Source organism: Sapajus apella, unplaced genomic scaffold (assembly GCF_009761245.1).
Source record: "Sapajus apella isolate SASKATOON/1434 unplaced genomic scaffold, GSC_monkey_1.0 scaffold10, whole genome shotgun sequence".
NCBI lineage: Eukaryota > Metazoa > Chordata > Mammalia > Primates > Cebidae > Sapajus > Sapajus apella.
The window spans coordinates 2,835,371-2,862,760 of NW_022436950.1; the positions used below are offsets into that span (position 1 = coordinate 2,835,371).

The following is a 27,390-nucleotide window of genomic DNA, read 5'->3' on the forward strand; positions in this document are numbered from 1 at the left end:
AATTTCAGCCTCCATTACCCATTACTGTGTTTACTCAGAAAGGCCTAATTAAACTCTCCTCTTTCTCTCTCTCTCTCTCTCTCTCTCTCTCTCTCTCTCTCTGGACAGAGTCTTGCTCTGTTGCCAGGCTGGAGTACGAGTACAGTGATGCAATCTTGGCTCACTGCAACCTCTGCCTCCTGGGTTCACGCGATTCTCCTGCCCTCAGCCTCCTGAGCAGCTGAGACTATAGGTGCCTGCCACCACACCCAGCTAATTATTTTTTATTTTTTATTTTTTTTTGAGACGGAGTTTCGCTCTTGTTACCCAGGCTGGAGTGCAATGGCGCGATCTCGGCTCACCGCAACCTCCGCCTCCTGGGCTCAGGCAATTCTCCTGCCTCAACCTCCTGAGTAGCTGGGATTACAGGCACGCGCCACCATGCCCAGCTAATGTTTTTTGTATTTTTAGCAGAGACGGGGTTTCACCATGTTGACCAGGATGGTCTCGATCTCCTGACCTTCTGATCTGCCCACCTTGGCCTCCCAAGTGCTGGGATTACAGGCGTGAGCCACCGTCCTGGCCTACTTTCTCTCTTTGTTGATCCCATCCCTTCTAACACTACTCCTAATTATCTAATCTATTACCTGAGTAATTTCAATCGTAACATACTAACAAATAATGATCAACCAGTAGCTATCATTAATCAGCACCTTGAAGAGGTTCCTGAGACAAAAGCCACACGGCTAATAACTAAGGCAGCCACATGTCGTGTTCGCCTGGATGGCCCCTGCCATTGCTCTGTGTCCAGGTGTGATTATTAATAGTAGCCTGTATCATAGGATGGTCCTAGTTTGGGCAATAAAATGTATGTTCCCCTCCCACTAAGTCGAGATGCAGGCACAATGTCAGGCCCTGTCTGACTCCACCTCAGATGCCGTTCTCTGTCCTGCCCTCCTGAGTCTTGAGGGTTCTGCCTTATTTCTGTGCCAAGCACCGATCCCATTCCCTGGTCCCCCAGCTCATCTGCCCAGCCTCAGGGCCCTGCATCGGCCCCTGCTTCTCCAAGCTGCCTGCTCAGTATTTCCAGACAAGCTAATCCTGGGGGAGTGTGAGGTCTCTGGATCCTGTTTCCCCACAACTGTCCCCCTCCCTGTCATGCCTTGGGAGCCAGGTGGGACTGTGTGGCCATCAGACACTGCTTCCAGAGTGCTGTCCCTCACCCAAAGCCTGAGCACCTGCCGCCCAGGTTCCTGGGAGGGGAAGGGGAAAGACACGAGGACCCGCTGACCTGCAGGCTGTCCATGGTCGCTGGGACTGAGGGCAGGTGCAGGGAGTGACCTTGAGGCTGACTGGAATCATCTGAGTCTCCCTCGAAGTCGAACTCGTGGATGGAGAGGAGGCGCTTTTTCTTAGCAGGCACAAGACAGGGCAAGACTCAAGTCAGGGCTAGCTTGAGGGAGAGGACCAAGCACCCTGCACCTCCCCAACCCTACGCTCAGCCTCCAGGGTGGCGAGGCAGGCTTCTCTTCCAGCCCATCCACCTCCTCCACTAGGAACAAATCCGACTGAGCCCGGAGGGGAAGCTGGTTGGTGCTCATGGTGCCCATCCCCGCCAGGACGCAGGATCTGCATCTCCAGAACCTTGGCTGAGCGGAAAGAACACCGAGCTGAACCCCTGCCCCTGCCCGGGGGCCCCACCTTGGGGGCAGGTAGGCTGTTCCAGGGCTGGGAGAGGGGAGGATCCCTGGGGCTTTGGGTAAGGGGGGTGCGATGGCTAAGTAGGGCAGAGGTGGGCAAGCTCCTGAGAGTTCCTCATTCTTTAGATGCAAGAGCCTACATTTAGTTCTAAACCCCTCCCTCATTATAATCATTTTGATCCTTTAAACTGATCTATCATGTAGGGAATATTCCAGGCACTGGAGAGCATTCTGTGAACTTCAAACATAGCATGGATGAAATGTTCTGAAGCAGAAGACGATGATGTTCCCCTCATGGCAACTGCGAAGACCTGGTTCACGTTGAATCTCACTGGCCTGTCTCTCTCCTAGCGTCTACGTCTGAACCCCTGCTCACCCACCCAGCCCCTTTCTCCAACTGCTGCCCCTTTCTGTATCCCACCCCAAAACCCAGGGGTTACAGTGCTTTTCTCTCCTATAAGTTAGACAATATGCGAACACAGGAACAAACACAAGGCTCATAGTTGGCCAAAAAAAAAAAAAAAAAAAAAAAAAGAAAAAAAACCCAGAAGGAGAAAACATCTCAGAGGAGAGTCTGAGGGTCCACTTTCCTGAAAGCTGCAAAGGCGGCTGCTCTCAGGACCCCGAGAGCCTTCCAGAACCCTGAGAGGAGAGCCTTCCGGGACCCCGAGAGCCTTCTGGGACCCTGAGAGCCTTCCGGGACACCGAGAGCCTTCCGGGACCCCGAGAGCCTTCCAGGACTCCGAGAGCCTTCCAGGACCCCTGCCTGCTCTACAGCAGCTCCCTGCACTCACTGTACCTGTGTTCCCCTGGACTCTTTCCACAAACTCAGCAGGCTGTGCCCATCCACAGTTGGCTTCTGAGGCTTCTGATGGTGGAAGCACTGCTCCTGCTTGGTGCCCAATGATCTCAGAGATTACTGAGGCCTGGGAAGGGCAGCAAATTCTTGATGCTCACACAGTAGGAGCTAGTGGAGTTGTGGAGAGAGCATCGAGGTTTTCAGGAAATCAGAACCTGAGGTTCCAGCTGTGTGGAGGAATCGAGGTGGCTGAGGAGGGGGTTACTGGAGATGACTTACTTTGCTGCCAAAGGGCTGGACCTGGGCTTCTGAGTCCTGTTCTCCATCCTCATCCGTCTGCTCGCTGTCTCCACTTCTCTCTTCAGAAATTGGCTCAGGCCCAGCTGCAATAGATACCTGCATGACTCCACCCAAGGACAGCCATTCTAGAAGCAAGCCATTTGTCAGTCCATACACACACCCATCCTCTAATCTATCCATCTACCTACCAACCCCTCCCTCCTTCCCTCCTTCACCCATTCACTCACCTATCCACCCAGAAATGTATCCCTCCATCTACCCATCTGCCAATCCATCCATCCACCCATCCATCCATCCATCCATCCATCCATCAATCCATCTATCCATCTATTCACCTACCCGCCCACCCATTTATCCACTCATCCACCCACTCAATAGGCAGCCCATTCATCCATGCATGCATGCTTGCAGGCATCCATCCATCCATCCACTCACCCACCCACTTACCTATCCTCCAGCCAGCTATTCATTTATCCACTCACTTAATCAGTGGCCCATCCACCCATGTATTCATCCATCCATCCCTCCATCCATCCCTCCATCCACCCACTCATCATCAATCCATCTATACATCCATCTACCCAATCAATCAGTGGCTCATCCACTCACCCACTCATCCATCCCTCCCTCCTTCATCCATGAACCCGCCCACCCATCAATCCATTTATCCATCCATCCACTCAGTCAATCAGTGGTCCATCTATCCATGTACCCACTCATTCACCTACCCATCTGCACATCCATTTACCTATCCATATATTCATCTATCCTTCCACCTACCACCCATCCCACTCTCTTTCATTCATCTACCCATCCACCCAGCTGCCCACCCATCCACCCACCAATCCATCCATCCACTTAGCCATCTATCCATCCATCCACTATCTATCACTCCATCCACCCACCACCCACTAGCCTATCTACCCGCCCACCCATCCATACAACCACTCACCTACCACCTTAGATGCCCATCCATCCACCTATCCATTCATCCATCCATTCATCATCCATCCATCCATCCATCCATCTCTCCCTCTCCCACAATCCACCCACTCACTGAGAAACATCCAGACAAGGCTCTCTGCTGGCCTTTCATAGGCCTATCCAAACACCACTTAGAGCTGGTCTGAATTACAGTATAAAAACCAGTACTCTGCATCAATGTTCCCAATCAGTTGCCAATGTTACCAATGATTGTTGCCAACGGATTTGACCATGTCTGCAGGATTGTACTTATTGGGCAGTGGAAAGACCCTGGAGCTGTGGAGTGTGAAGGAGACCTGGAACAAAGTCATGTTCTCCCAAACACATGGCTTTACCGGCAGGCTCATAGCATTTGCTGGTCAGCAGGTCTGGCCTCAGCACTGAGGGAGGGAGGTGAGGCTCAGCACTCATGCCCCCTCTCCTTTCTCTGCCCCACAGGGCTCCTTCCTCACACTGAGCTCCTGGGCCTGGCCTCCCAAGCACAGCTCACAGTCTTTTTCTCCTTTCTTCCACTCACCTTGGCCTGGCCTGTGTGTGACTGTGCCAAGTGACTCAGTAAAGGGACCCCAGGGTTTAGTGCTGGGAGGCCCCGTGGACCATCCACCTTTGTATTCCAGGGACTGCCGAGGGCACAGCTGGCACTGTGGAGCTTGGATCCTCTGGGCCCAGCCAGGCCTTGCTGCCCCTGGATACCCTTGCCCTGGGGCCTACCCCTGGCTCTCTGTGCCTCTGGGATCACAGGTGTGAACAAGCAGGCCTTGGTGCTTCGGAGCGAGCACTGTCAGCTGCAAAGGGCTACAGGACTGTGGGTGCAGGGCCCGGGGTGGCCTCAGAGCCACCTTCACTCTCTGCTCCGTGACGCAGGAGCTGGCCCTGCACGTCACACCTCTGCCTGGCCTGCTGCTCTCTGAGGGCTCAGCCCCCAGCGAGTGGGAGTGGGAAAAGGAAGAACGAATGTGTTCCTTTCTGGGGCTTCCAGTCCGAAGCCCTTGACTCTGACAGCTGGTCCAGCTTCATCAGGGCCCCTGAGACACGGTCACCAGCCAGTGGCATCCCTCCCACTCCTGGAGGAAGAAAGGCAAAGAAGACTCTAGACAGACAGGCCTTCCTGGGCTCCCTCAGCCTGTCAGCAGTAGACCCGGCCTTGCTGTATGATCCTCTTTCACACGCTGTCCATCCTTTCTTGAACTTAAGCATAAAAGTGGACAGTTTCCCTGCACCTGTGGGTCTTCATTCTGAAGGCTCCCATGTATACATGGTGAACACATTGCTATGTCTTTTGTCCAATGAATCTGCCTTTTATGAATTGATTTTTCTGCAAACTTTGAGAAGGTGAAAGCTTTTGGCTCCGAATATGCCCAGGTGATGGGGCCAGAGAGCAGACCTGGTTTTAGTTTTGTTCTCTCTGGACAGTGAATGCTGTGAAGAGACGCATCCCAAACCACCAGGCAGAGACCCTGAGGTGTGACCTCCCCCTGCACCCAGGGATGCAGAAATGGGCTTTCTGGGGCCTGGGGCCCCGCCTATCAGGGTGATGTCCCGGCCTCCACGATGAACATGAAGAGGAAGCATCCCAGGCTCGGAGATCCTTTTAGTGTTGGCCCCTGTCATCACTCTGCACTTGAACCAAGGGTTTGGGTAACACTATCCTATCTAATTAATCAAGTCATGCTAAAAAAAAAAAAAAAAAATTCCGCATTCCTGACACAGAACAGAGATTTTCTGACAACTCTTGATAGGGAGGAGAACACAAAAATAGAGCCACACGAGCATAAAGAACTTAGTGTTGATGTCAGGTGAGCTCTCACTGCCAGGCAAAGCTACCACCGAGGGAAAGGCACGGGGAGGGAAGGTTTGGGTGTTGGGGGGCTGTATGCTCAGTGGCCAGCGCAGAGTTTTCCTTCCTTTCCACTAAGCTGCTTCCTGCAGAGCCGGCCGGGTCTCCTGTGGAAGCCTCGGTGGAACACCCAGCACTCTGCAGGTTCACTCAGTGAAGACCCCCAGAGGCCCACCTACCAGCTGGACAAGGTCTGCATTAGGCCCTGGCTGGACCAGGTTTCAAAACCTTAACCTTAACCTTTTATGCCCTACTTTTTTTTTAAAAAGGCCCAGCTTTCCCAGTTTTTGTGTTCCTTGCTTGCGCCCTGTTTTGATGTTGTAGTTCTAGGTGCTCAGCATCGGGGAACGCAGCCCCTGTGGGACTCGGGGAGCTGCTGGGAATCCAAGTTCAAGGGACAGCTGCCTTCTGTTGCCCCACAGCGCCACCTCCTGGCCCTTGGTGGTGATGATTTTGAAGTCCGCAGGCTGGGGCGGATGGCGTGAACTCCAGCAGCTCTGGGCTGAGCATCGGAAACCCCGCACCTTCAAAATGACACAGCTTCCTGAGCCCACCCCAGTCCCTAAAAGCTGCCTCTGGGGTTGAGATTCTCAGGTGCTTGAGAGCATGGCTTTTCCCGCTGTTACGCGTCATTTCCCTCCCTAAGCCTGGTGGGGGTGACTGGAGGCTGGACCAAGCCCCTTTGGCTGCTGGAAGACCCTTCAGTGGGCCCTGGGCTGGCCATGTGCATGTGGGGAGGTGGGATTTGCTGCTGGGCTTCATGACCGCCGTGTAGAACAGGGTGATGGCCTCTCCCCATGTCATCGGCCATTCCTAGTCACATCTGTTGTTACAGCATGTAATCAGTGGAGACTCCTTTTACTCTTGAAAATGCCCTGGTTTGGGTGATTTATCAGACTCGTCCCCACCCCCACCCCCACTCCGGCCAACCAAGACGTGCAGCTGCCCTGTGCTGTGCGGTGTGCTCTCCAGGGGTGCCACTCGGTGGCCTCTGTCCTAAATTAAAAGCTGTGCTAAGATGCCGTGAAATGCTTGCTGCTGGGCCAGTGAGAGCTTGAATGCTCCAAGGGTGTCTATGACAACTTCTGCTTCTCCAATCAAACTTGGCTTTAAGGGACAGGCACAAATAAGGTGTCTCTCCAGAAAGAAGGCCTGGGGGAGACACCTGGGCTGGGGCATGGTGAGGATACCCCAGTCCAGAAACACAGCCTCTGCCCTGGATGTGCCCAGCTGCTGGAGCCAGGCAGTTGCCTCCTGGCCCTGGAGAAACTCACCTTGGTCTTGCAGATGGAGTCATCCAGGACACTGTGACCCCAGACACCCAGCTTGATGGGGAATGTCCCACTCAAATGCTTGTCCAGGCTTAGTGGCAGAAGCCTGGGACTCAGGTAACAGGGACAATGACCTTTCTCAAAAACACGGCTGAGTTAGCTCCCTTCAAACTCAAACGCAGAAGACTCAGGCATCCTCCCTCCCCCGCCCCCCGAAAAGATCTCTTTCAAGTGCCTTACAGGGGGATATGATAGGCAAACACATTGTTTAGTTTAAGCCTACTGCCTGGATTGCAAATTCATCATGAGATAAATACTTGGAGTCAGAAGACAAAAACAATTGAATTACAACAGATTTCTCTAAATCTTGATAATCACCAGATTCATGTGAAATGTTTGTTGAAAAGACAGAGTCTTGGCCCCAAACCAGATGTCCCAGGGAAGAAAGGCTTGGAAAACATGTAGCATTAACAAGCACTCTGGCGATTCAATCAGCAGCTGCTTTCAGAAACTTGGCTTTGAGTTTTCAACTTACTTTGAAGATTTGAAAACAATACAATTTCAAATATTGGCAACTTCAACAGCACCCAGGACCTCTGAGGTGCTCTGACAAGTCCAGTGGGATGCAGAGGTTTGCACCTCACATAAAAAGATGCCAACTTCACAGGGCATAGTGGCTCATGCCTATAGTCCCAGCACTTGGGGAGGCCGAGGTTGATAGATTGCTGAAGCCCAGGAGTTCAAGGCCAGCCTGGGCAACATGGTGAGATGCCTGTCTCTACAAAAATTAAATTAAAAAAAAAAGCAGCCAACTTCACATAAGATACCAGAAGGAGGAATTGACAGACAAGCGCATGCACATGCGTGCGTGCACACACGCACACACACACGCACACTCCAAAGGAACATGCTTTAATATTCCTAACATGCCTGGGAACAAAAGCCCTTCCCACTGTCCACTCCTTACCTCCACTCTGCAGCCGCCCACGGAGGGACCGGATCACTTTGGCACTTCCGAACCTCTTGAAGCGGGCTTTCACATGCTCATAGTACCACTCCAGTGAGCCGATCTTCACAACTCTGCAGAGACAAGCACAGGCCCGTGGCACTGCCTGTGTGCTGCACACAGGCCTGCATAAATCACGCACACACAAGTGTGCGCATGTGTGCGTCCAGCCTTCGTCAGCTAGCCCCACTGAAGGCACATGCCAGATCCAGAAACTATCAAGGTCATTTGACCTCAAGGCTTGGGCTTACCTGGCCAGATGGCAGGGGTCACAGAGCCAGGCCTGCTCCTCTGGGTCTATGCAGCCACAGCTTTTGCAGGTGAAGAGGCCACATTCCAGACACTGCCTTTTGCTGTTCACAAGCAGCCGATAGGGCTGCAGGCAGTGGGCACAGTGGGTCTCGTTCAGATGGGCAGTGTCGGAAAGCAGCTCCCTCTTGGAGCTTTCCTTCTTAATCTTGCCCTTCAGCCCCCTTGGAAAGATATCAGAAACAAGAAATATATCAGACATCTTGTTTTTGCAACAGGCTTTAAATGTGTGCATGTACACACACACACACATGCATACAAACACATGCACACATACACACAAACAGCAACTGTTTCCTATGCAGAAAACAGTGACCCAAAGTTGGGCAAAAGTACACAGGCATCTTTGTGTTGAGGGCTGAGCTCAAACGGGTAATTTTCATAGGCTGGAATGGATTGGAAACACGAGATTTCATAGAAATGACATTGCATTTAAGCCTATCTGTGGCTGTTTACAATTGTACCAATTTTGGTCAACAGGTTACTGTACCCTCCCCACGGTGGTCACGGAGTCCTGAGGGCAAAGCCAGATGGCAGTTCCTGATCAAGCAGTTTTGGGTCTCTTCCAGCAGGGGGGCAAGAGTTGAGCTAATGCCCAGGTTTGCTCCCCTAGAGCGCAGATGAAATGGCTCAGTGAGTTTCCAGAGCAGCATTCATCCAGCATCGGGAAGGCCCAGTAAAACCACGGTTCTCCTAGACCATCCGGGTTTAAATAACACACAGCTTCCTGGTGAACCTGCCAAGTTGAACTTATTGGAAAATGCACCCTTGGATGATAATGAAAACGTTTCTTTTGTTCTAGATTTCAGAGAATGTCTGCCAAATGTAATATTTTCAGTTTCAGATGACATCAAATTAATCCATTCTTAGTGACAAAAACAAGAAGGACACTAGGTGCCATTGTCTCGTGAGAACTCTGAAGTGCACCGATTTTGATGAGGACACCCAGAGTGTGACAGAGGTGAAGAGGGTGGAGGGATCCACGAGGTGATGGGAGGCCGCCTCTGGTTTAAGTGGAATGGGCTGAACTTCACTGATTTCCCTCTCTCAACCAGTCACTAAAATACTCACTGAGATGGATGCAAAATCAGGCTCTTGTCACAGCTTCAAAAATCAAGAGAAAAAGGGTCAAGCAGTTGTAGGAATCTAGGAGGATACTGCCATCCACAGAACACAGTCTAGATAAAGCTGCATTGACAAGGTAGAGCCTTTGCCCCAAACAGAGGAGCACAAGACCCCTGGAGCCAGATGGGAAGGGCCTCACTCCCTCCATTTTCACCTTTGGTAGCTCTGCACCAACCAGAAAACCTGGAGGCTGCCCCTTCGCTGGACAGGGCTTGTCCAGCCTCCATCCCAGGGAGCACCTCTTCTTCTGTATCCGGCAGAACGATACCCCTGAGGCCCAGCACAGCCGGAAGAGAGCAAGGACGTGTGCATTGCCCTGCATCTCAGGCTGCAGGAGTTTCTCTTAAATAACAGCCCAGAGGAGTCCTGGGCAGCAGCTGGAGCTTGATCTATTTCAGGGGCTGACACTGCGGGAAAGGATAATAATACTCTGCTTTAGATTCTGTAAAACATAACCTCCCTTCTTCATAGCCAGAGACTAGGAAGGGAAGGCAGAGAAGACCCCATTTGGGGAGAACAAATGACACCTGCCAGCCACTCCAGGACACATCAGCCAGACCCGCAACTTCAGATCCTGAAGGGTGAACGGGGCCGGAGCAACCCACGCCCTCTGCTTACTGGGTTGACTAGAAGTCACTCCTCAACAGGCAAAAGCCCAGCATTCGGCTCCAAGTTAAAGTTAGCTTCACATATAAAAGACCCCCCTGAATGTGACTTATCATCAGAAACAGACTTGAAACAAGTTGGCTTGGTGTGCTGAATGGGGCATAAGAAAGTTCATATAGCCTCGACGAGAGGGATGGAGGAGATGCAGGAGGAAACCAGGCTGAGATGAGAGACCCACTGGCTCTGCTGGTGGGGGTGGAGAAGAGCTGGTGGAGACAGAGACGGCAAGGAGTCACAGCCACAGTGGAGGGGCCGTGGGCACGATCTCTACCGGGGAATATTAGGCCCAACGATTTCAAATAGTGATCTTCCAGGTGGTCCATGGACCTCTCCTCTGGAGGTTCCTAAGATCCTTTAGGGGGCGGGTCACAGGCTAAAGCTATTTTTGTAATGATACTGAGACATCTTTGCCCTTTCTTTGCTCTTGGACGCCTGCACCAAAGGTGTAGAAACACTGGTGGGGCTGGGCAAAGTGGCTCATGCCTGTAATCCCAGCACTTTGGGAGGCCAAGGCAGGCGGACTGCCTGAGCGCAGGAGTTCACAATCATCCTGGGCAACACAGTGAAACCCCTATCTACTAAAATACACAAAGTAGCCGGGGGTGGCGGCATGCGCCTGTAATCCCAGCTACTCGGGAGGCTGAGGCAGGAGAATTGCTTGAACCTGGGAGGTGGAGGTTGCAGTGAGCCGAGATTGTACCACTGCCCTCCAGCCTGGGTGACAGAGCAAGACTCCGTCTCAAAAAAAAAAAAAAAGGTGAGTAAACCACTGAGGCTTTAGCCGGAGTCAGAGCAGCGGTCCCAACTGTGCTGCAGTCATTGTCTCCTTCATTGAAAAAGAGACGAGCCAGTTGTGGCGTGGCTCATACCTGTAATCCCAGCACTTTGGGAGGCCAAGGCAGGCAGATCACCTGAGGTCAGGAGTTCAAGACCAGCCTGGCCAACATGGTGAAACCCTGTCTCTACTAAAAATACAAAAATTAACCTGGCATAGTGGTGCATACCTGTAATCTCAGCTACTCAGGAGGCTGAGACAGGAGAGTCGCTTGAACCCAGGAGGCAGAGGTTGCAGTGAACCAAGATTGTGCCACTGCACTCCAGCCTGGGTGACAGAGCAAGACTCCATCCCGAAAAAAACAAAAACAGAAAAAGAAATGAGAAGAAAAAACAGTTTCATTTAAGAACCACCTTGATGGAACATTGAAAGCTGCGTCTTTCTGAACCATGGCCCCAGTCCGTGTATGATGAGCATGCAGCAGTACAGAAAGCTCTTCTGTCACATGTTGAAAAGTGACAGATATTTCTATCAAAGGGACTGGGCAATTGTTCAGATTGCAACCTGAGCTAGAAACTTCTCATGAAATGCCATTTCCACTTGAGAGAACAACTGAGAGATGAACTATTTCGACTTGGTATTTGACAGATATTTTCTCAAAAATGAACAAAGTGAGACTCTCACTTCAAGGAAAAGAAGTGACAGTATTTATTGCCAGTTATAAAACGAAAGTTTTCAAGCACAAAGTAGGGTTTTGGAAATCACATATTCCCTGCTGTGAGCTTGACAGTTTCCAACACTGGGAGGTTTTTGATGAGATGCTGGTGAGAGCAACAGAAGCGATTCTCTTTTGGTATGCACATGAAATGTGTCAACATTTGAGAAGTCTGCATAACTCAGTGAGCCAGTGTTTTCCAAATGATTAATGCATAGTGTTACAAAAATCATACAGGGGTAGAAAATCCATTTCAAGTGCAAGGGAGACCAATGGATTTCAACAAACAGAAAAGGAAAAGTTTGTTAATATGGCTTCACATCGAAATTAACCTTTAAGAAACTACCAACTGGCTGGGCACGGTGGCTTACACCTGTAATCCCAGCACTTTGGGAGGCTGAGGCAGGCAGATCACCTAAAGTCAGGAGTTCAAGACTAGCCTGGCCAAATGGTGAAACCATCTCTACTAAAAATACAAAAATCAGCCAGGCATGGTGGAGCACGCCTGTAGTCCCACCTACTCAGGAGGCTGAGGCAGGAGAATCGCTTGAACCTGGGAAGCAGAGGTTGCAGTGAGCCAAGATCGGGCCACTGCACTCCAGCCTGGCAACAGAATGAGACTTTGTCTAAAAAAGAAAGAAAGAAAGAAACAAAGAAAGAAAGAAACAAACAAACAAACGACCTACTGCCAGGCTTTCATGTTGTTACAAAACGTAACATTTATTATCTGCAAACGCTATTCAAATACTCCTTTTTTCAATTACGTGTCTGTGTGAGCCTAGATTTTCTCCGGCTACTACAGCCCAGACAACGTGTCGTTACAACCCACGGAGTATAGGAGCAAGCGGAGAACTCAGCCATCTTCTGTTGTTTCAGACATCAAAGGGATTTGCAAAAATAGAACAATACCACTTGGCTTTCTCATGATCTTGTTTTGGGAAAATCTCACTTTTTATAAAAATTGTATTTATGTTAACATGAAGAGGGTTTACTGTTATTTTAAAATGAGTGAATACATAAACATTTTTAACCTCCCAGTTTTAATTTCTGATATGGTAAATATTAATAGATATGACCTGTATAAGTAAAACTCTTTGGGGCTCTCAGTAATTTGGGAAATGTAAAGGGGTCCTGAGGCCCAAAGGTTCGAGAAACGCTGATTCCGAAGTCAAGTTTGCTCTCCCCAGAATGCGAAGAAAAGGGAGGAAGTGATGGGAGAGAGTGGGGAGATGGTGGGAAAGGCAGAGAAGGTGAGCTCCCCGGTGACGCGGAGACCTGGAGAGGAGCTGCATGGAGTGGAAGGGAGGTTCTGTCCTCGTCCTGGGGGCCGCATGGAGTGGAAGGGAGGTTCTGTCCTCCTCCTGGGGGCCGGGGAACCCACACTCCTGTCCTCTGCATTCCCACCTCCGGGTGGCCCTGGGACACCCTGCCAAGAGCTGTGACTGGTGGGGCAGAACACAGCCGAGGGGAGACTCCTGCCCTCAAGGGAGGCCAGGCGGCCTCTGAGGAAAGGGCGTATACTGGGGAAGGAAAACACTTCCAGGATGGGAAGAGAAAGGGAAGTCCGCTTCTAAGATGGGGTCTGGGTGGAGAGGTGAGCCTCGCAGGGTGAAGGGGTCAGACCTGTGCCCTGCTCTGCCCCTCTTGAGGTGGAATCCAGACAGGCGTGTGTGGCGACATGCAGGAGTACTGGGGGGAGCCCGGGCTGGCGGGGCTGGTGGCCACCATTGTGGGCACAGCAGGTGGACGCTCCTATTGTGGCCTTCCTCGAGGTCCAGCACACAGGCCTGGGAGGAGCCTGTGTGAGGGGCTTGCATTGGGTGCAAGTGGGGAGTCCACATCCTTACGGTCCTCAGACCACACTCCCGCAGGATGGCACGAGGTGTGGGGCATCCAGGGGACTGCAGGGGCTTGGGGTTGATGGAGAGGCTGTGGCACATGGCTGGGATCATGGTCTCAGTGTCGGGGGCCACCTGCATCTCAGTGCCCGGCCAGGACCCTTCGTGTACCAGCCAGTGGTCCCCATCCTGCAAGCCAACCTGCCCTCCACTCTGCATCCGGAGGTGGGGACAGTGTGCGGAGTCCAGACCCCATCAACCCGGCCACTGGGAAGGCCATGAGCCCTTCCTCCAAGGCTCAGCTTCTGGCCTGGCCAAAAGCAGGGGTTGGGGAGCAGCGATGGGGTAGTGGGGAGCTCTGGGAGAGAAGCTGAGCCAGGAACAGTGACCCGGTAAGTGAGCAGCGTCCAGGAGATCCGAAGCACTGAAGCCTGCACTCTCTTGCTGCTCAAGGGCTGGGGCCTCACGAACAGGAGCAGATGGGAAACAAAGACCTGCATTTTCTTCACACAGCTTGGTTGGGTGTTAGTGAGTTTCTGACCACGCCGCAGAAGCAGACATCACCCTAACAGCACAGGAAAACTCTTCCAACCAAAGAAGAAACAAAGAAAGAGCTGGGTCCTCAGATTAGAAGGGTCGCTGGATGGTGGGAGATGCCTGTGTAGACTGACAAGGCCACTTGGTTACAGGGTGGGTAAACCGCCTACCAGCATGGTGGATGGAACTGGCGGCCTCCAATGGGGATGAGGCTGTGCAGGGGGCCTTCTGTAAGGCTGAGGGCTGGCCGTGGGGCAGTGGCTCCCATCCTACTGCTGCCATTGCAGAGAGCCACCAACTCCATGGCTTAAAACAACGCAAATGCTGGCCAGGCACATTTGGGAGGCTGAGGCAGGTGGATCACCTGAGGTCAGGAGTTCGAGACCAGCCTGACCAACATGATGAAACACTGTCTCTACCAAAAATAAAAAAATTAGCCAGATGTGGTGGCACATGCCTGTAATCCCAGCTACTTGGGAGGCTGAGGCAGGAGAATCACTTGAGCCCAGGAGGTAGAGGTTGCAGTGAGCTGAGATCTCACCACTGCACACCAGCCTGGGCAACAAGAGTGAAATTCCATCTCAAAAAACAAAACGAAAACAAAATACAATGAAAAACCAATGCAAATGCACTACCTGCCAGCTCTGGAGGGCAGAAGTTTGACTCGGTTTCACTGAGCTAACTTCAAGGTGCCAGCAGGACCGTGGCCCCTCCTGGAGCCCCCAAGGGAGAATCTGCTCTCTGGCAGTTCATCTTCTTGAGGGCTTCAGGCGTGTGGGCTCCTGGCCCCTTTCTCCATCTTCAAAACCAGCCATCCCCTCTGCTTCCAAGGCTCTGTGATGGTAACGGGCCCACCCAGGGAACCCGGGATCATCTCCCAGGTCCAGGCCAGCTGGTGAGCAGCCAAAATTGCATAATCCCCTTTGCCGTATAGCCTCATGATTTCATAGGTTCTGGGGATTGGGGATATCTTTTTTTTGGGGGGGGCATTATTCTGCTTACCACTGGTAGCAGCATCCCCACAGCCTGGAGCAGAAAGTGTGTGAGCTTAGACTGTACTCCCAGCCATGTGGAACAGAGATTCTCAAAGACAAATCCACACTCCATGCCATTCCTGAGAAAACAGCCTGAAGACAGACCCCAGGTGATGGAAAAATAATTCCTGACGGTGACCCTGAGTTGGGGGCTGGGGCACAAAAGACCCAGTGAGTCACAGGATTGAGGGCCCAAATGGCTGAAGCGCAGCAACCAAACAAACCCCCACATCGGGATCCAGACTCCAGAACCAGGTGTCAGGAATTACCGCGAGGGAGCAGGAAACTCACTGAAGTTCTTGGAGATCCTCTGAAGGAGAAGGCCAAGATGACGGTAAAAACGGTGAAGAGGAAGTGAGTGGTGGTGTGATAAGGCAGGCACTGAGAGACTGAGCCTCAGAGAACCTCGTAAAAGATCTGAGACCGACGTTCCCCGAGGCTTCCTGTTTCGGCCCCTATTTTTTTCATCTCTAGAGTTGCCTGTGTCAGTGACACCAACTAGACCAGGTAAGGGTGATTTCAAATTCCTTGTGATAAAAAACTTATTTATATTTATTATTATAATTTTTTTGAGATGGAGTTTTGCTCTGTTGTCCAGGCTGGAGTGAAGTGGAGCAATCTTGGCTGAGTACAGCCTTTGCCCCTGGGGTTCAAGCGATTCTCCTGTCTCAGCCTTCCAAATAGCTTACGTGACAAGTGCCTGCCACCATGCCTGGCTAATTTTTGTATTTTTAATAGAGATGGGGTTTTGCCATGCTAACCAGGCTGGTCTTGAACTCCTGACCTCAGGTGATCTACCTGCCTCGGCCTCCCACAGTGCTAGGGTTACAGGTGTGAGTCACTGACCCCGGCCAAAACAAATTTTGTTTTTAAAGCCAGCCACCGTTTGGCCATGTCTTGTACTGGAGACCCTTCACAGATTCTCTCAGGAACCTACTGTGTTTTCAGAGACCACAAATCCACGCCACCACCTATTTGCCTTTCCAGGGCAGGCTGGCAGGCCTAATATTTGATTTGTGGGCTGTGTCCTTCAAAACAGGGTGTTCCGTTTGGGCTTCAGTCTTTCCCCCAGGGCGTGCGTCACCCAAGTCTGGCTATGCACAGTCTCATAGTTCTTCCTGGACTTGGTGAATATCCATTAACTTCTACCTTAGCCACAGCTGAGGGGCATCCTAACACAGAAAGCAGTTACTGGAAGGAGTTGACACAGCATGATATAAAGCAAGACACAAATAAGCACCAGTGCAAGCTCCCGGGTGCCAAGGTGGAGGCTTGCTCCCTTTGTCCACAGCTTGAGGTCCCTCGGGTCCAGGACAGCAATGGGTGCCCGAGAAGTTCTGGGCTCTTCCAGGGACAGAGGGAGTTAAAAAGCTGTGACTATTAACCGGTGTTCCCTTCGAGAAGCTTTACTTTGGCCCAACTTTGTATTTGTAGAACATTAAAAAATAACATGTGATGATCTTTTCTGTACTTAAAACCTTCTTAATAGCCAAGTGATATGAATGAATCTAAAACACTCGAGACGAGAGCACCCTGAGGACCACTTCTATGGAGCTCAGCTTGCAGGAAAACAGAGACAAAGGAACTTTGGTGCAAACGTCACGGGGATATCCTCACCTAACTCCAGATTGTGAAAAATTCAACAAAAGCAAACGGCTAGCTTTCTTCTACACATAAGCTTCAAAGGAAAAAGAGAGAGAGCTGGAAAGAATTCTTACAGATTCAAAAAGACTTAAAAGAGACAGCAAGCAAGTATAGTATCCGGACCTTATTTGGAGAGGTGCAGAAAAGTTTGAACACACACTGGATATTTAATACTAAGGAATTAGAGTTAATTATTTTATTTTGTTTTTATTTTTATTTATTTTGAGATGGAGTCTCACTCTGTTGTCCAGGCGGGAGTGCAGTGACACGATCTCAGCTCACTCCAACCTCTGCCTTCTGGGTTCAGGAGATACTTGTGCCTCAGCCTCTTGAGTAGCTGAGATTACAGGTACCTGCCACCACGCCTGGCTAATTTTTTGTACTTTTTTTTTTTTTAAGTAGAGATGGAGGGGGGGTTTTACTATGTTGGCCAGGTGGGTCTCGAACTCCTGACCTCGGGTAATCCACCCTCCTTGGCCCCCCATAGTGCTGGGATTACAGGAATGAGCCACTGTGCTCAGTCTAGAGTGAATTATTTTAGATGTAATATATGTTTATGGGGGAAAAGGAGATGAGAGGAACAATAATATGAGACAATACACAGCCAGCTAACACTCCCTGCAGACAGACCCACCAATGCTAAAAGTTAACATTTCCCAGATATTCATCATAGCTGGGCAACCTGCCTCAGTTTCTCAACTGTGAATGGAGACAGTAATAGTAACCACACCCCAGAGGTGTCCGAGGGTTAAATGAGACAACAGAGATGACGTTGAAAGAGGTCATCATCCCATGTGAACCCAGAGAGCTGTGGAGCCATCCCACGTTCAGCAGGGTGCTAGTCGCTGGTGACATGGCAACCAACGCAACAGAGCCCTCGTGGGGCTTAGATGCCCGCAGGGATAAGATGCTAACAAGGAAATGACTCACTGGACATTGGAGAAGCGCTAAGGAGGAAATGCAGGTGGGAGCAAGGTCCCACAGTGAGCAGGACTGAGGAGGGCGAATTTCATCATAAACATGATGGAAGCTCTGTGGGGGTTATGAGCTGCGGCATGGCCTGATCCACATTTTTTTTTTTTTTAAATTTTGAGACAGGGTCTTGCTCCATTGCTCAGGCTGTGGCCTGAGTAGTGCCATGGCACGATCTCAGCTCACTGTAACCTCTGCCTCCAAGGTTCAAGTGATTCTCCTGCCTCAGCTTCCCGAGTAGATGGGACTACAGGCACGTGCCACCAGGCCTGGCTAAGTTTTTTGCAGCTTTAGTAGAGATGGGGTTTCACCGTGTTACCCAGGATGGTTTTGATCTCCTGACCTCGTGATCCACCCACCTTGGTCCCCCAAAGTGCTGGGATTATGGGCTTGAGCCACCTCGCCCAACCCTGATCCACATTTTTAAGGGGCGAGTCCGGGGGCCCTGGGGAGAATGGACCACAAGACAGTAAGAGTGGAGGGAGAGAAGGGTGAGTGTTGGTCGGAGGTGGATTCCCGTGGTGTCCACAGCAAGACAGTGTGGCCTGACCTGAGGCCAGCAGTGAGGGTGGTGAGTTGAAGCTGTATTGGGGACGTATTTTGATGCCTGAGCCATGGGGCTGGCTGAGTGTGGGATGTGGGTTGAGAGGGAAGGAGCAGAGACAGCCATGAGTCCTGAGAACTTAACTTTGGCAACCAGCCTGTGTCCAATATGGGGAAGCGGTGCTTGGAGGTGGAGGAGAAATTACAACTTCTGTTTTGGACATGCTGGGACAGAGGTGCCAGTGGGAAACTCTGGTTGCAGTGTCGTGCAGGCTTTGTCTACAAAAGCCAGAGTTTGGAGGACAGGCCTCTGATGCGGGTGTAGATTTGGGACTTATTGTTTAGATGGGTTGTCGCGCCACTACAGAAGCCCCTAGCTGCAGGTACAGAATATTTCCATCACTGCAGAACGTTCCGTCAGGCAGAGCTGCTCTAGAAGTCATTTAAAACCTCGGGGCTGGACAGGGTCACTGGAGAAGTCACTGGAGAAGTGACACAGAGCAGAGAAGAGAGTTGATGGCAGGACCCTGGACCCTGCAATAGGGAATATTTAAGGAGTCCAAGAAGTTCCAGCAAAGGAGACACAGAAGGGGCTAGACTTTAACACATGACACAGAGAGCCACATCCAGAAAGGGCTCAATGAGTGCTGAGCTTCTGCTACTATTGTTAGATTTTTTGATGTACTTTTTAAAAAGCAAAATGGGACTAAGCATGATGGCTCACATCTGTAATCCCAGAACTTTGGGAGGTTGAAGTGGGAGGATCACTTGAGCCTAGGAGTTCAAGACAAGCTTGGGCAGCATAGAGAGACCCCATCTGTACAAAAAATTAAAAAATTAGCTGGGTGTAGTGGGGCACGCCTGTAGTCCCAGCTACTTGGGAGACTGAGGTGGGAGGATTGCTTGAGTCCGGGAGGTCGAGGCTGCAGTGAGCCGTGACTGCGCCACTGCACTCCAGCCTGGGCAACAGAGCAAGCCCCTGTCTCAAAAAAAGCAAAAAAAGTAAAATGGGATAAATTCATATTTTCACAACTTGCTTTTTCTACTGGACAATGTCTTGTGAACTATTCATGCTAATTTATTTCTACAGCATTATTTGTATTTGGTGCTGAGCAACCCATTGTTAAATCATTGTTAAATTTGGTATTTAAGCAAAGCCTGAAGATTTGGACATTAGGGTCTTTCTAGTTCTTCTCTCCTGTAACCCTTGTCTGATTCTCTCCTTATGCTGACTTTCAGCCAGAGGAGCTGCTGAGCACACTTTTAAGACTTTTGCTGCCTTATTCCAAATTGGCCTCTGCAAAGGTCTGATACGGTGTACCAACGTGTGGCCATCAAAAACCTGCAGTGTAACTAATGAGATTGAAGAGCTAAATTTTATTTAATTATAATTTTATTATAATTAATTTAAATAGCCACAAGTGTCTAGTAGCTTCTGTCATGGACAGTACGGCCTTAGGTCTATTTACATGATGATTTAACTGGGCTGTATTTTTTTTCTTTATCTTCATGAGTCTGAGGTGTTAGGGCGAGGCTAGTGAACACTCTTTCCGGTATGAAGCAGTTTAAATCACAGAGGATTTATTTGTTCTTTGACCATTTGAAAGATGCATCCATGAAAGCGATGGACTCAAACCCTCTAGGAGGAGCTGTCGTTGGCAATTTATTCCAGTAACAGGCCAGGAGGAAAAAGAAGAGGCTTCAAACTAACCACAGAGAAAAGTCAGGAGAGTGTGGGGAAAGGAACACCCAGGACAGACAGAGGGCTGGGCGGAGGGCAGAGTCGGGAGGGACGGAGGCTGAGGAGGGGCTGCTGACCGGGCAGCCCCGGGGCAGGGTGCAGGTGTCAAGTCAAATCTATCCTAAAACTTCCGTCTGACGCCAGTGGTACTAACATCCAAATTTTGTACATCTTCAAGTTTCTGATTCTGTGGCGCACAGCACTGTGTCCTCGTGGGAGGCAGGAACAACCCTCCCAATCTATGTAGAAAACAGCCCATTCCCAAATCCATGCCTGCCTAGGCTGGATCAAGACATGCTGGCTTCCCCTTCCTTCTCACTGGTCCCTCCTAAGGGCCAGCAAGGAGAGCCTGGTCGGGGTGTGCATCGCTGAATGTCTACAGCATGGCCTGGAGGGAGGGGCAGGAGCTTCCACAGCCTGGGGACAGTACGCTGGTCTCGGGGTCTCTGGGTCACATGCTCGCCTTCCACCAGTATATCAGGGATCTGGGCCAGCTTGTTTGTCCCTGCTTTGACAGAGGAGAAATCCTGATGTCCTGATGCTGCGGGAAAAGGCGCAGGCCACCTCCAGACCCTGGCCAGTGTCCTTCCTTCAACGTGGATTGAGGCTCACCTCTGGGGAGAAATACTGAGCTGGAATCCAGCTGACACAATCCACTAATGTAAAATATGTTAAAAGACATACATTTTCTTTGGTTTGATTGCTTTTACATTGGTGCATTTAGTGAATCGGCTCTTAAGCAAATCAACCCCCTGGGAAACTTGTTTCTGGGGCACTGGCCTTGCGTCTGCATGCCGTGTTCACATGACGCAGAGTCGGGCTAGTGAAGCTCTTTCCAAGCAGCGACCGGGTGCGTTTCCTGGTTTTACGATTCCCCCACCCCTGCTAATTCTCTCCTCTCTCCCATCAGTGACCTTGGGTTTCCCCTGCTGGGCTGCCTACGAGCACCCCTCTCACAGGGTGTGAGATACACTGGAAACTGCTGGGCGGTTCCCAAATTGCTGCATTTGTTACCGCCACACACTAAGTGGTCCCTTGAGCACCAGTTTCTTCATCCAGCCTGTTGCTGATTCAGATATTTAAGACTCAGCGGTCGGGAGCAGACATGAGGTCCCGGAGGATGTCACCCAGAGAGACGTTGCAGAGAACAGGGCCCTGAGGCGGGGGCACGCAGATGATGGTTCATGCTGACACTGGTGAGCCACACAGATGAACGATGATGAGAGATGGGGAAGAAGGAGGTTCGTTATTGTAAAAGTTATCATCCGTGTCATCATGGATTTCTGGTAATTTCGCCAGCTCCTTGCAGAACCAATTTTGGTGCCAAGAACCAGAGCCTTTATTCCACGCCTGTTTCCTCTGTGGCCTTGCTGAGCGTCAACATCGCGCGGGTTGAGCAGAACACTCAGCGAGTGTGTTCTAACCCTGCAGTGCTCACGGCACCTGCACGGGACATGTGCCCACCTGCCAGAGCCCTGCCACTCCCCGGGGCTCAGGCGGCACCTGTGAGAAGGTGTCTCCCAGGTAGGGGCAGCTCTACTTTTAGTGGCATGTTTAACCAATAAGGCAGTCAACAAAAGACAAGCGCAAATGAAACGAGAAACTCAAAAACGTCTTGACGACCTCTGCCCCCACACTGTTTACATCGGGGTCCCCAATCCCCCAGCTGCAGCCCAGCATGGGTCCCTGGCCTGTGAGGAGCCCGACCATGTGGCAGGAGGTGAGCCACGGGTAAGACAGCATTCCCGCCTGAGCGCCGCCTCCCACCAGGTAAACGGCAGCATTAGATTCTCATAGAACGCCTATAGTTTCTATTGTGAACTGTGCCTGCCAGGGATCTAATCTGTGTGCTCCTTATGAGAATGAGGTGGAACAGTTTCATCCCAAAACCATCCCCACCACTGCCCCCTCCACCCATCTGTGGAAAAATTGTCTTCTATGAAACTGGTCCCTGGTGACAAAAAGGTTGGGTACCACTGGTCTACATGATTTTTTGCCTTTCAAATGTTATCACCCGCTGAAATGTATTCTCATAGTAAGAACCATCATAGCAATGCCATTTGGGCTTCAGTATTCCTGACCTAACACCACCTTGAGACAGGCTTTCCACAGCACTGCCTCTCTGCACACTGACATTTTCAACATGGTACTCTACGTTCATGTGGCCCCTTCCCGTAGGAAGGCATTTGGGCATCTAATAAGCCCAGCCCCCGATCACATAGTAGGCCACGAAGACATAGCAGAGTGGACCAATTACACGCCCCCACCACCGGCTCATTCTGAGCAAATGGCCTCAGGCACACAATGAGCCATGTGACCCTGGCTGTCACCAACTGGCCATCAGCGACCCACCAGGTGGGGTCATCAGAACCCATGTTCTTACAAAAGACGTCCTTTCCTAAGAGTCCTGAGAGGTGATCGAGGCGTGTCCCTTCTTTGCAATGTGAAATTATGAGAAGAACATGAGATAAGGAAAGACGGGTGTCAGAAGCGGGTGAATCACAGACAGGAAACACAGGGGAGTTTCTGCTAAACCCGCTTCAGAGGATCCTGGACTGGAGCGGGGCTGAGCACTCAACAGTCCCTGAAAGACAGTGCCTGCCTGGGACCCTCAGGCTCCACTGGCTCCCTCCCTTTGCTTCTTGGAAAACATGGCTCCCCCTTCCTTCTCATTTCTCTGCATCATCTATACATAGGCCATGAGAAGTTACAAGCTGCTGTTTAAAATAAGGGCTGACGATAGCCAAGGCTGCCCTGGAGATGAGGCAGGATCCACCTGGGAAGGACCCACTCAGGAAGAAGGGTCTATTAATGAGAACAGGGTTCTGCCCTTGGCATAGCCTGAATGCCAAGGCTGAGGCAGGGATTGCTGCTCTGGTTTAACAGAGAGAGAACATTTGCGTTTACATAGAGAGAATGGGAAAGAGAGGGTGAGGGAATTCAGAACATGGAAATGGGGGATCTGAGACTGCAGATAGGAGGGTGGGGACAGGGCCCATGAGACTGCATTTTCCTGCCAGTGGAGGGGACAGGGTAGCAGCCCTGGGGTCAGCTGTGTGCCAGTCAGCAGCCCCTGCTCAGGCTTTGAGAAGTTGGTTGCAGCCAACTGTGGGCACCAGTCTGGTACTGGCTCTACCAGGGCCAGCAGGATGCGCCCTCCCCAAAGGCCAGTGGTGAAACCTGGGCTATAATGGAATCCAGGGGTGATTGGTGGTCCAGTGCTGAGGGAGAGTGGGGGATCACACGGTGGGGCGGCTCTGACCCAGCCTCTCTCCACCAACACGGGTACCCCTGCTCCATGTGGGGCCGAATTGCTCTTGCTTCACCTAGTGCTTTGCCATGGACCCTGTTCAGTGTAGGGACCCAAAGCCCCCCACTTCTGCAGCTCCTTCTGTCTCCTTTCTTAGTGCTTTGTCTCCTCAATATGCTGGAGCTGAAGTCCCCCGGGGCTGGTCTCTATCCAAATTCTCTTCCAGTGTGGTCTCCTGCAGCCCTGAAGCTTTAAATGCTGGGGTCAGCTGAACCATACTGCCACTCCAAGACATTCATGTCCTAGTCCTAGTAACCTGTGAAAATGTCACCTCACGTAGCAAAAGGGACTTTGCCGATAGAATGATATTAAGGATCCTGAGAAGAGGAGAGGGTCCTGGATGATGTGGGAAGTCCCTAAATGTAACCACATTTCTCCTCATAGGGAAAGAGGAAGGCAGGAGAGTCAGACACAGGGACATGACCATGGAGGCGTAGGCGAGAGAGGGTGAGGGTGAGGGTGAGAGGCAGACAGAGGGAGAGGGAGACATTGTTAGACGCTGTGCTGATGGCCTTGGACGTGGAGGGTGGAGGAGGGGCCAGGAGCCAAGGAATCCAGGAAGCCTCTGGAGCCTGGAAAAGGCCAAGAGATGGGTCCTCCCTCGAGCCTCCAGCTGGAATGTTGCTCTGATGACACCTTGACTTTAGGACCTCTGACCTGCAGAATCTGTGCTAAAGCTGTAGGGTACAAGTCCCGTATACAGCAGCCCTAGAAACGAATACAAATACCATTGATCTGGTTTCACCATATGCAGCTTCACTGTTATGAAGCAACTCCTCTGAGCTCTGGGCTAGTGTGTGTCCAATGCCTGTTGGACACAGCTGCGTGATGTCACTTCAACATGCCTGAAACATTTCCTCCAAACTTCTCCATCTGTGCCCTCTCCAGCAGAGCTGACCTCATCTCTGTCCTTCAAGTTGCTCAGGCCTTAAAGTTGCCCTTGATCCATCCCACCCTGGATACCTCACATCTGATCTCTCAACAAGCTTGCTGGCCCTGCCTGTAAAGTACATCTGGCCACGTCACAGAGCCCACCACCATGAAACACAAACCAGGACTTGCTGTTGCTCTGCTCAAAGGCCTGTGATGACTCAGAGAAAGGCTGAGGCCCTGTAAAGCTCTATAGGACCCCCGTGACCTGCACCAAATCCCATGTCCCCCATCTGTTACATCTCCAACCGACTCTCTTCCTGGCCCCCTCATTCACTCCACTCCAGCCTCGCCAGCCTATGCTCTCCCTGAGGCATGCCAGGCTCTCTCCTGCTGTTTTCAGAGGGGTCCTCTGCCCTCTGCCCTCCATCCTCCACCCGGAGCATCCTCTCAGCTTTTGCTTGGCTACTTTCCTCATATGCCTCCTTCTCACAGGCTGACCCAATCCACTAAAGACACGAAGAAAGGATAAGGGGGCCCAGATGATAGATGGGGGAGGAAGGTGTGCAGTGGAGGGAGGCGTGAACTGGGTTTTAGCCCAGTCACTGGGCAGAGTGGTACAAAACGGTGCTGGGGTCAGCCATGGTGAGGATGGGATGCTGCCTGGCACTGATGAAAGGAAAGTTGGAAGGGTGGTCTCTGTCCTAAAGTCTTGATTCCAACATCTGGGTGTTTCAGAACTGAGTGGAGACTTTCCCCATGTATCACCTTTTGCTATGTTCTTCAAAGATGTGGCTAAGCATGACCTAGCTTAGGAGACATCACCACGGAAACTGGGTCAAGTTGAAATAAAACTATTCAGAGAAAAACTGAATGTCCATTTGGCAAGTCAGATCCCCTCATTGAGAAAACCAAGGCCAGAAAGAAGAACCCTGTCCCAGACCCGGCTTTCTGTCCACCAGTCTTCACCCTGCACGTGGCTGTCTACCCACCCAGAGAGCACCCAGATGATGGCCCTGGGGGGGGCATCAGGGAACCTGGGCTCTGTGGGCTTAGCATGGCACACTCACTCTAGTCTTTCCTCTTCTTTCCTTCGTAGGTCAAAGTCTCGTTGAACAACTTCCAAGACATGCTGGGCCTCTTCATCAGTGAGCTTGGAAAGATCCAGTTTCTTCCCCATTTCTGCTTCTTGTCGGGGTCACACCTGGAATGTCACAGGATCACAAGTGGTCAGTCCTGGAAGCCTACCGCCGCCAACCAAGTCACAAAGTAAGAGACACCACAGAATGCCACCGATTTCTCAGGACATCTGTCTCTACTTGGGTTAAGTGGATTTCTAAACAGGCAAATGCTTGTCTGGAAACTTGTGTAGTGTAATGAATTTAAGTGAATCTATGTAAAATTCCCACATTCGAATTTTAAAAGGGATCTACTTCCCACTCTCCTGAACGAACTCAGCACGGGTCCCTCATTCTCTTTCCATTGTGGGATAAATATCAGTGATCTCCTCATCTAGGGGCAGGGATTCTCTCCCCAACCTAGGGTTGAGCTTTGCAATGGGAAACCCCAGGAGAGAAATGCTCCATCCCTGAGGCTTCTCACTTTAAGTTTCTTGGGAGAGGGAATAGCACAGAAAAGCGGAAATGTCACAGCAAAGTCATAGTCAGCTCAGAATCTTCTGTGAATCTCCCAGATCTCCTAGAACGATGGTGCAGGCTCCATGTGGAGAGGGATGTCTGGATGACTGACCCACTAGGTGGAAAAGCTGGGAGACTACACAGCACCTGGAAGATTTTACCAACCTCTGGGTGTGCGGAGCTGTTTAGGTTTGCCACGCTGGGGGAGGTGTGGCTCCAGTGGGAGGTCATATGAGCCTGATGCCTGTGAGGGGGATGTGCTTGTGCTGGAAATATCCACATAATTTCCATGGGGAGGCAAAAGTGGTGCAACTTGGGAGAACAAGACGTCTGGGCAGGATGAACAGCAGGTGCTGAGCTTTATTTACTCGAGAGAGGTCAGCTATGGGGCTACCCAGCAGGGATTCTCAAGCCTGGTGTGTATTAGAATCATCTAACACTACTGGTGGCCAGGCTTCACCCTCAGCAAATCTAGTTGAATTTTTTTTTTTTTTTTACTTAAAAAAAATTTTTTAGAGACGAGGTCTTATTGTGTGTCCCAGGCTGGTCTTGAACCCCTGGGCTCAAGCAATCCTTCTGTCTCAGCCTCCCAAAAAGCTGGGATTCCAGGTGGGAGCCACAGTGCCTGGCCAAGAGTCTGGTGTGACTCAGCTGCTCAGCAGAGCAGCAGCCCCACCCAACGCACTGTGCCATGCTGTGTTTGCAGGTAACCTGATGACCAAGAAGTCAAACTTCAGATGATCTTATGCCCTTTTTGAAGTTCATCAGACCTGATCCCAATCAATGTCCAAAGGACAGAGGAAGAAAAATCCTCTGTCAAAAGCCAAGATAAGTGGAACCTTAGAATCTTGCTTGCTACTCAAAATGTGGCTTGTGGACCAGAAGCATCCCCTGGGAATTTGTTAAAAGGGCAGACTCTCAGGCCCCACTCCAGAGCTACTCATTCAGAATTTGCCTTTTAACAAGATCCCCAGGCAGCTCAGGTGCATGTTAGAGTTGGCCCATGCTGCTCTCCAGACCCCTCTGAGTAGCAAAGCTCTAGGGGAGACTCATTCACTCGGGTGGTGGGTGAGTAAAAGAAGACCTTGGCCTTTACATCCTGTTGGGTGGGTAATGGGTGTGAGGCAGGGTAGTGATGCAGTGGTGGTGGCTGAGTAGAGAATGACAGATCCTCTTGCTGGTTTTTCATATGGCAATAACATACAGACCTCACAGCTCATGCTGATGGACATTACTGCTGGGTATGAAATTGGAGCACAATTGTACCAGGGAGAACCTCACCACCAATGCATGCACACTGGACACTGCAAAACTGTGCACACTCCCTACAGAGGATTTCCCTGACCATCCTCTGGTTTCTACTCCTTCACCTGTCCCCATCTCTTTAATGTTTCTTTATACCCCGTAACAGTTGGTGATGTCCCATTAGTTATTGTTAAGCTCCACCAGAATAGTACCTCTGTCTGTTCCCAGCACACGGCAGGTGCTTTTTGGTGCTTGCAGCTCCCTGGTATGCAGCAGGCTTTGACAGGGAAGCCCTCAGCCCTTGGACGCTGCAGCTACAGACAGACCAGCTTTGCTCTGGTCACTGAGGCTTTGGGGAACATTTTGTTTGTGTGACTAGGAGTTCTGTTGTGAGTAACTGAAAGTTTAAAAATTACCATGTAATTTCAACAAGTTTTGAGGACTTGAACCTATTTTCTCAAGAACATCAGAGAAGGGGTCCAACCTGTGTGCCATCAGGGGGAAGTCTTAAAACCATCAAAAAGACTCAATTTTGCTTCTGAATTCTGAAAAG

The 27,390-nt window shown here is 50.9% G+C and overlaps 1 protein-coding gene across 4 annotated transcripts in view; it reads right to left on the minus strand.

Moving 5' to 3' along the window:
* MLPH (melanophilin) overlaps positions 1-27,390 on the minus strand; it is a 58,401-nt gene that overhangs the window by 27,085 nt on the left and 3,926 nt on the right. For 3 of the 4 annotated variants that reach the window (XM_032277821.1, XM_032277820.1, XM_032277818.1), the window contains exons 2-6: positions 25,026-25,159; positions 8,128-8,349; positions 7,838-7,950; positions 2,758-2,861; positions 1,271-1,390 (exon numbers count right to left, since the gene is read on the minus strand). In XM_032277821.1, the coding sequence (XP_032133712.1) occupies positions 1,271-1,390; positions 2,758-2,861; positions 7,838-7,950; positions 8,128-8,349; positions 25,026-25,135 (669 nt within the window). In that variant the 5' untranslated portion in view covers positions 25,136-25,159. Of the gene's footprint in view, positions 1-1,270; positions 1,391-2,757; positions 2,904-7,837; positions 7,951-8,127; positions 8,350-25,025; positions 25,160-27,390 lie in introns of all 4 variants that reach the window. The other variant, XM_032277819.1, reaches the window with a different exon arrangement.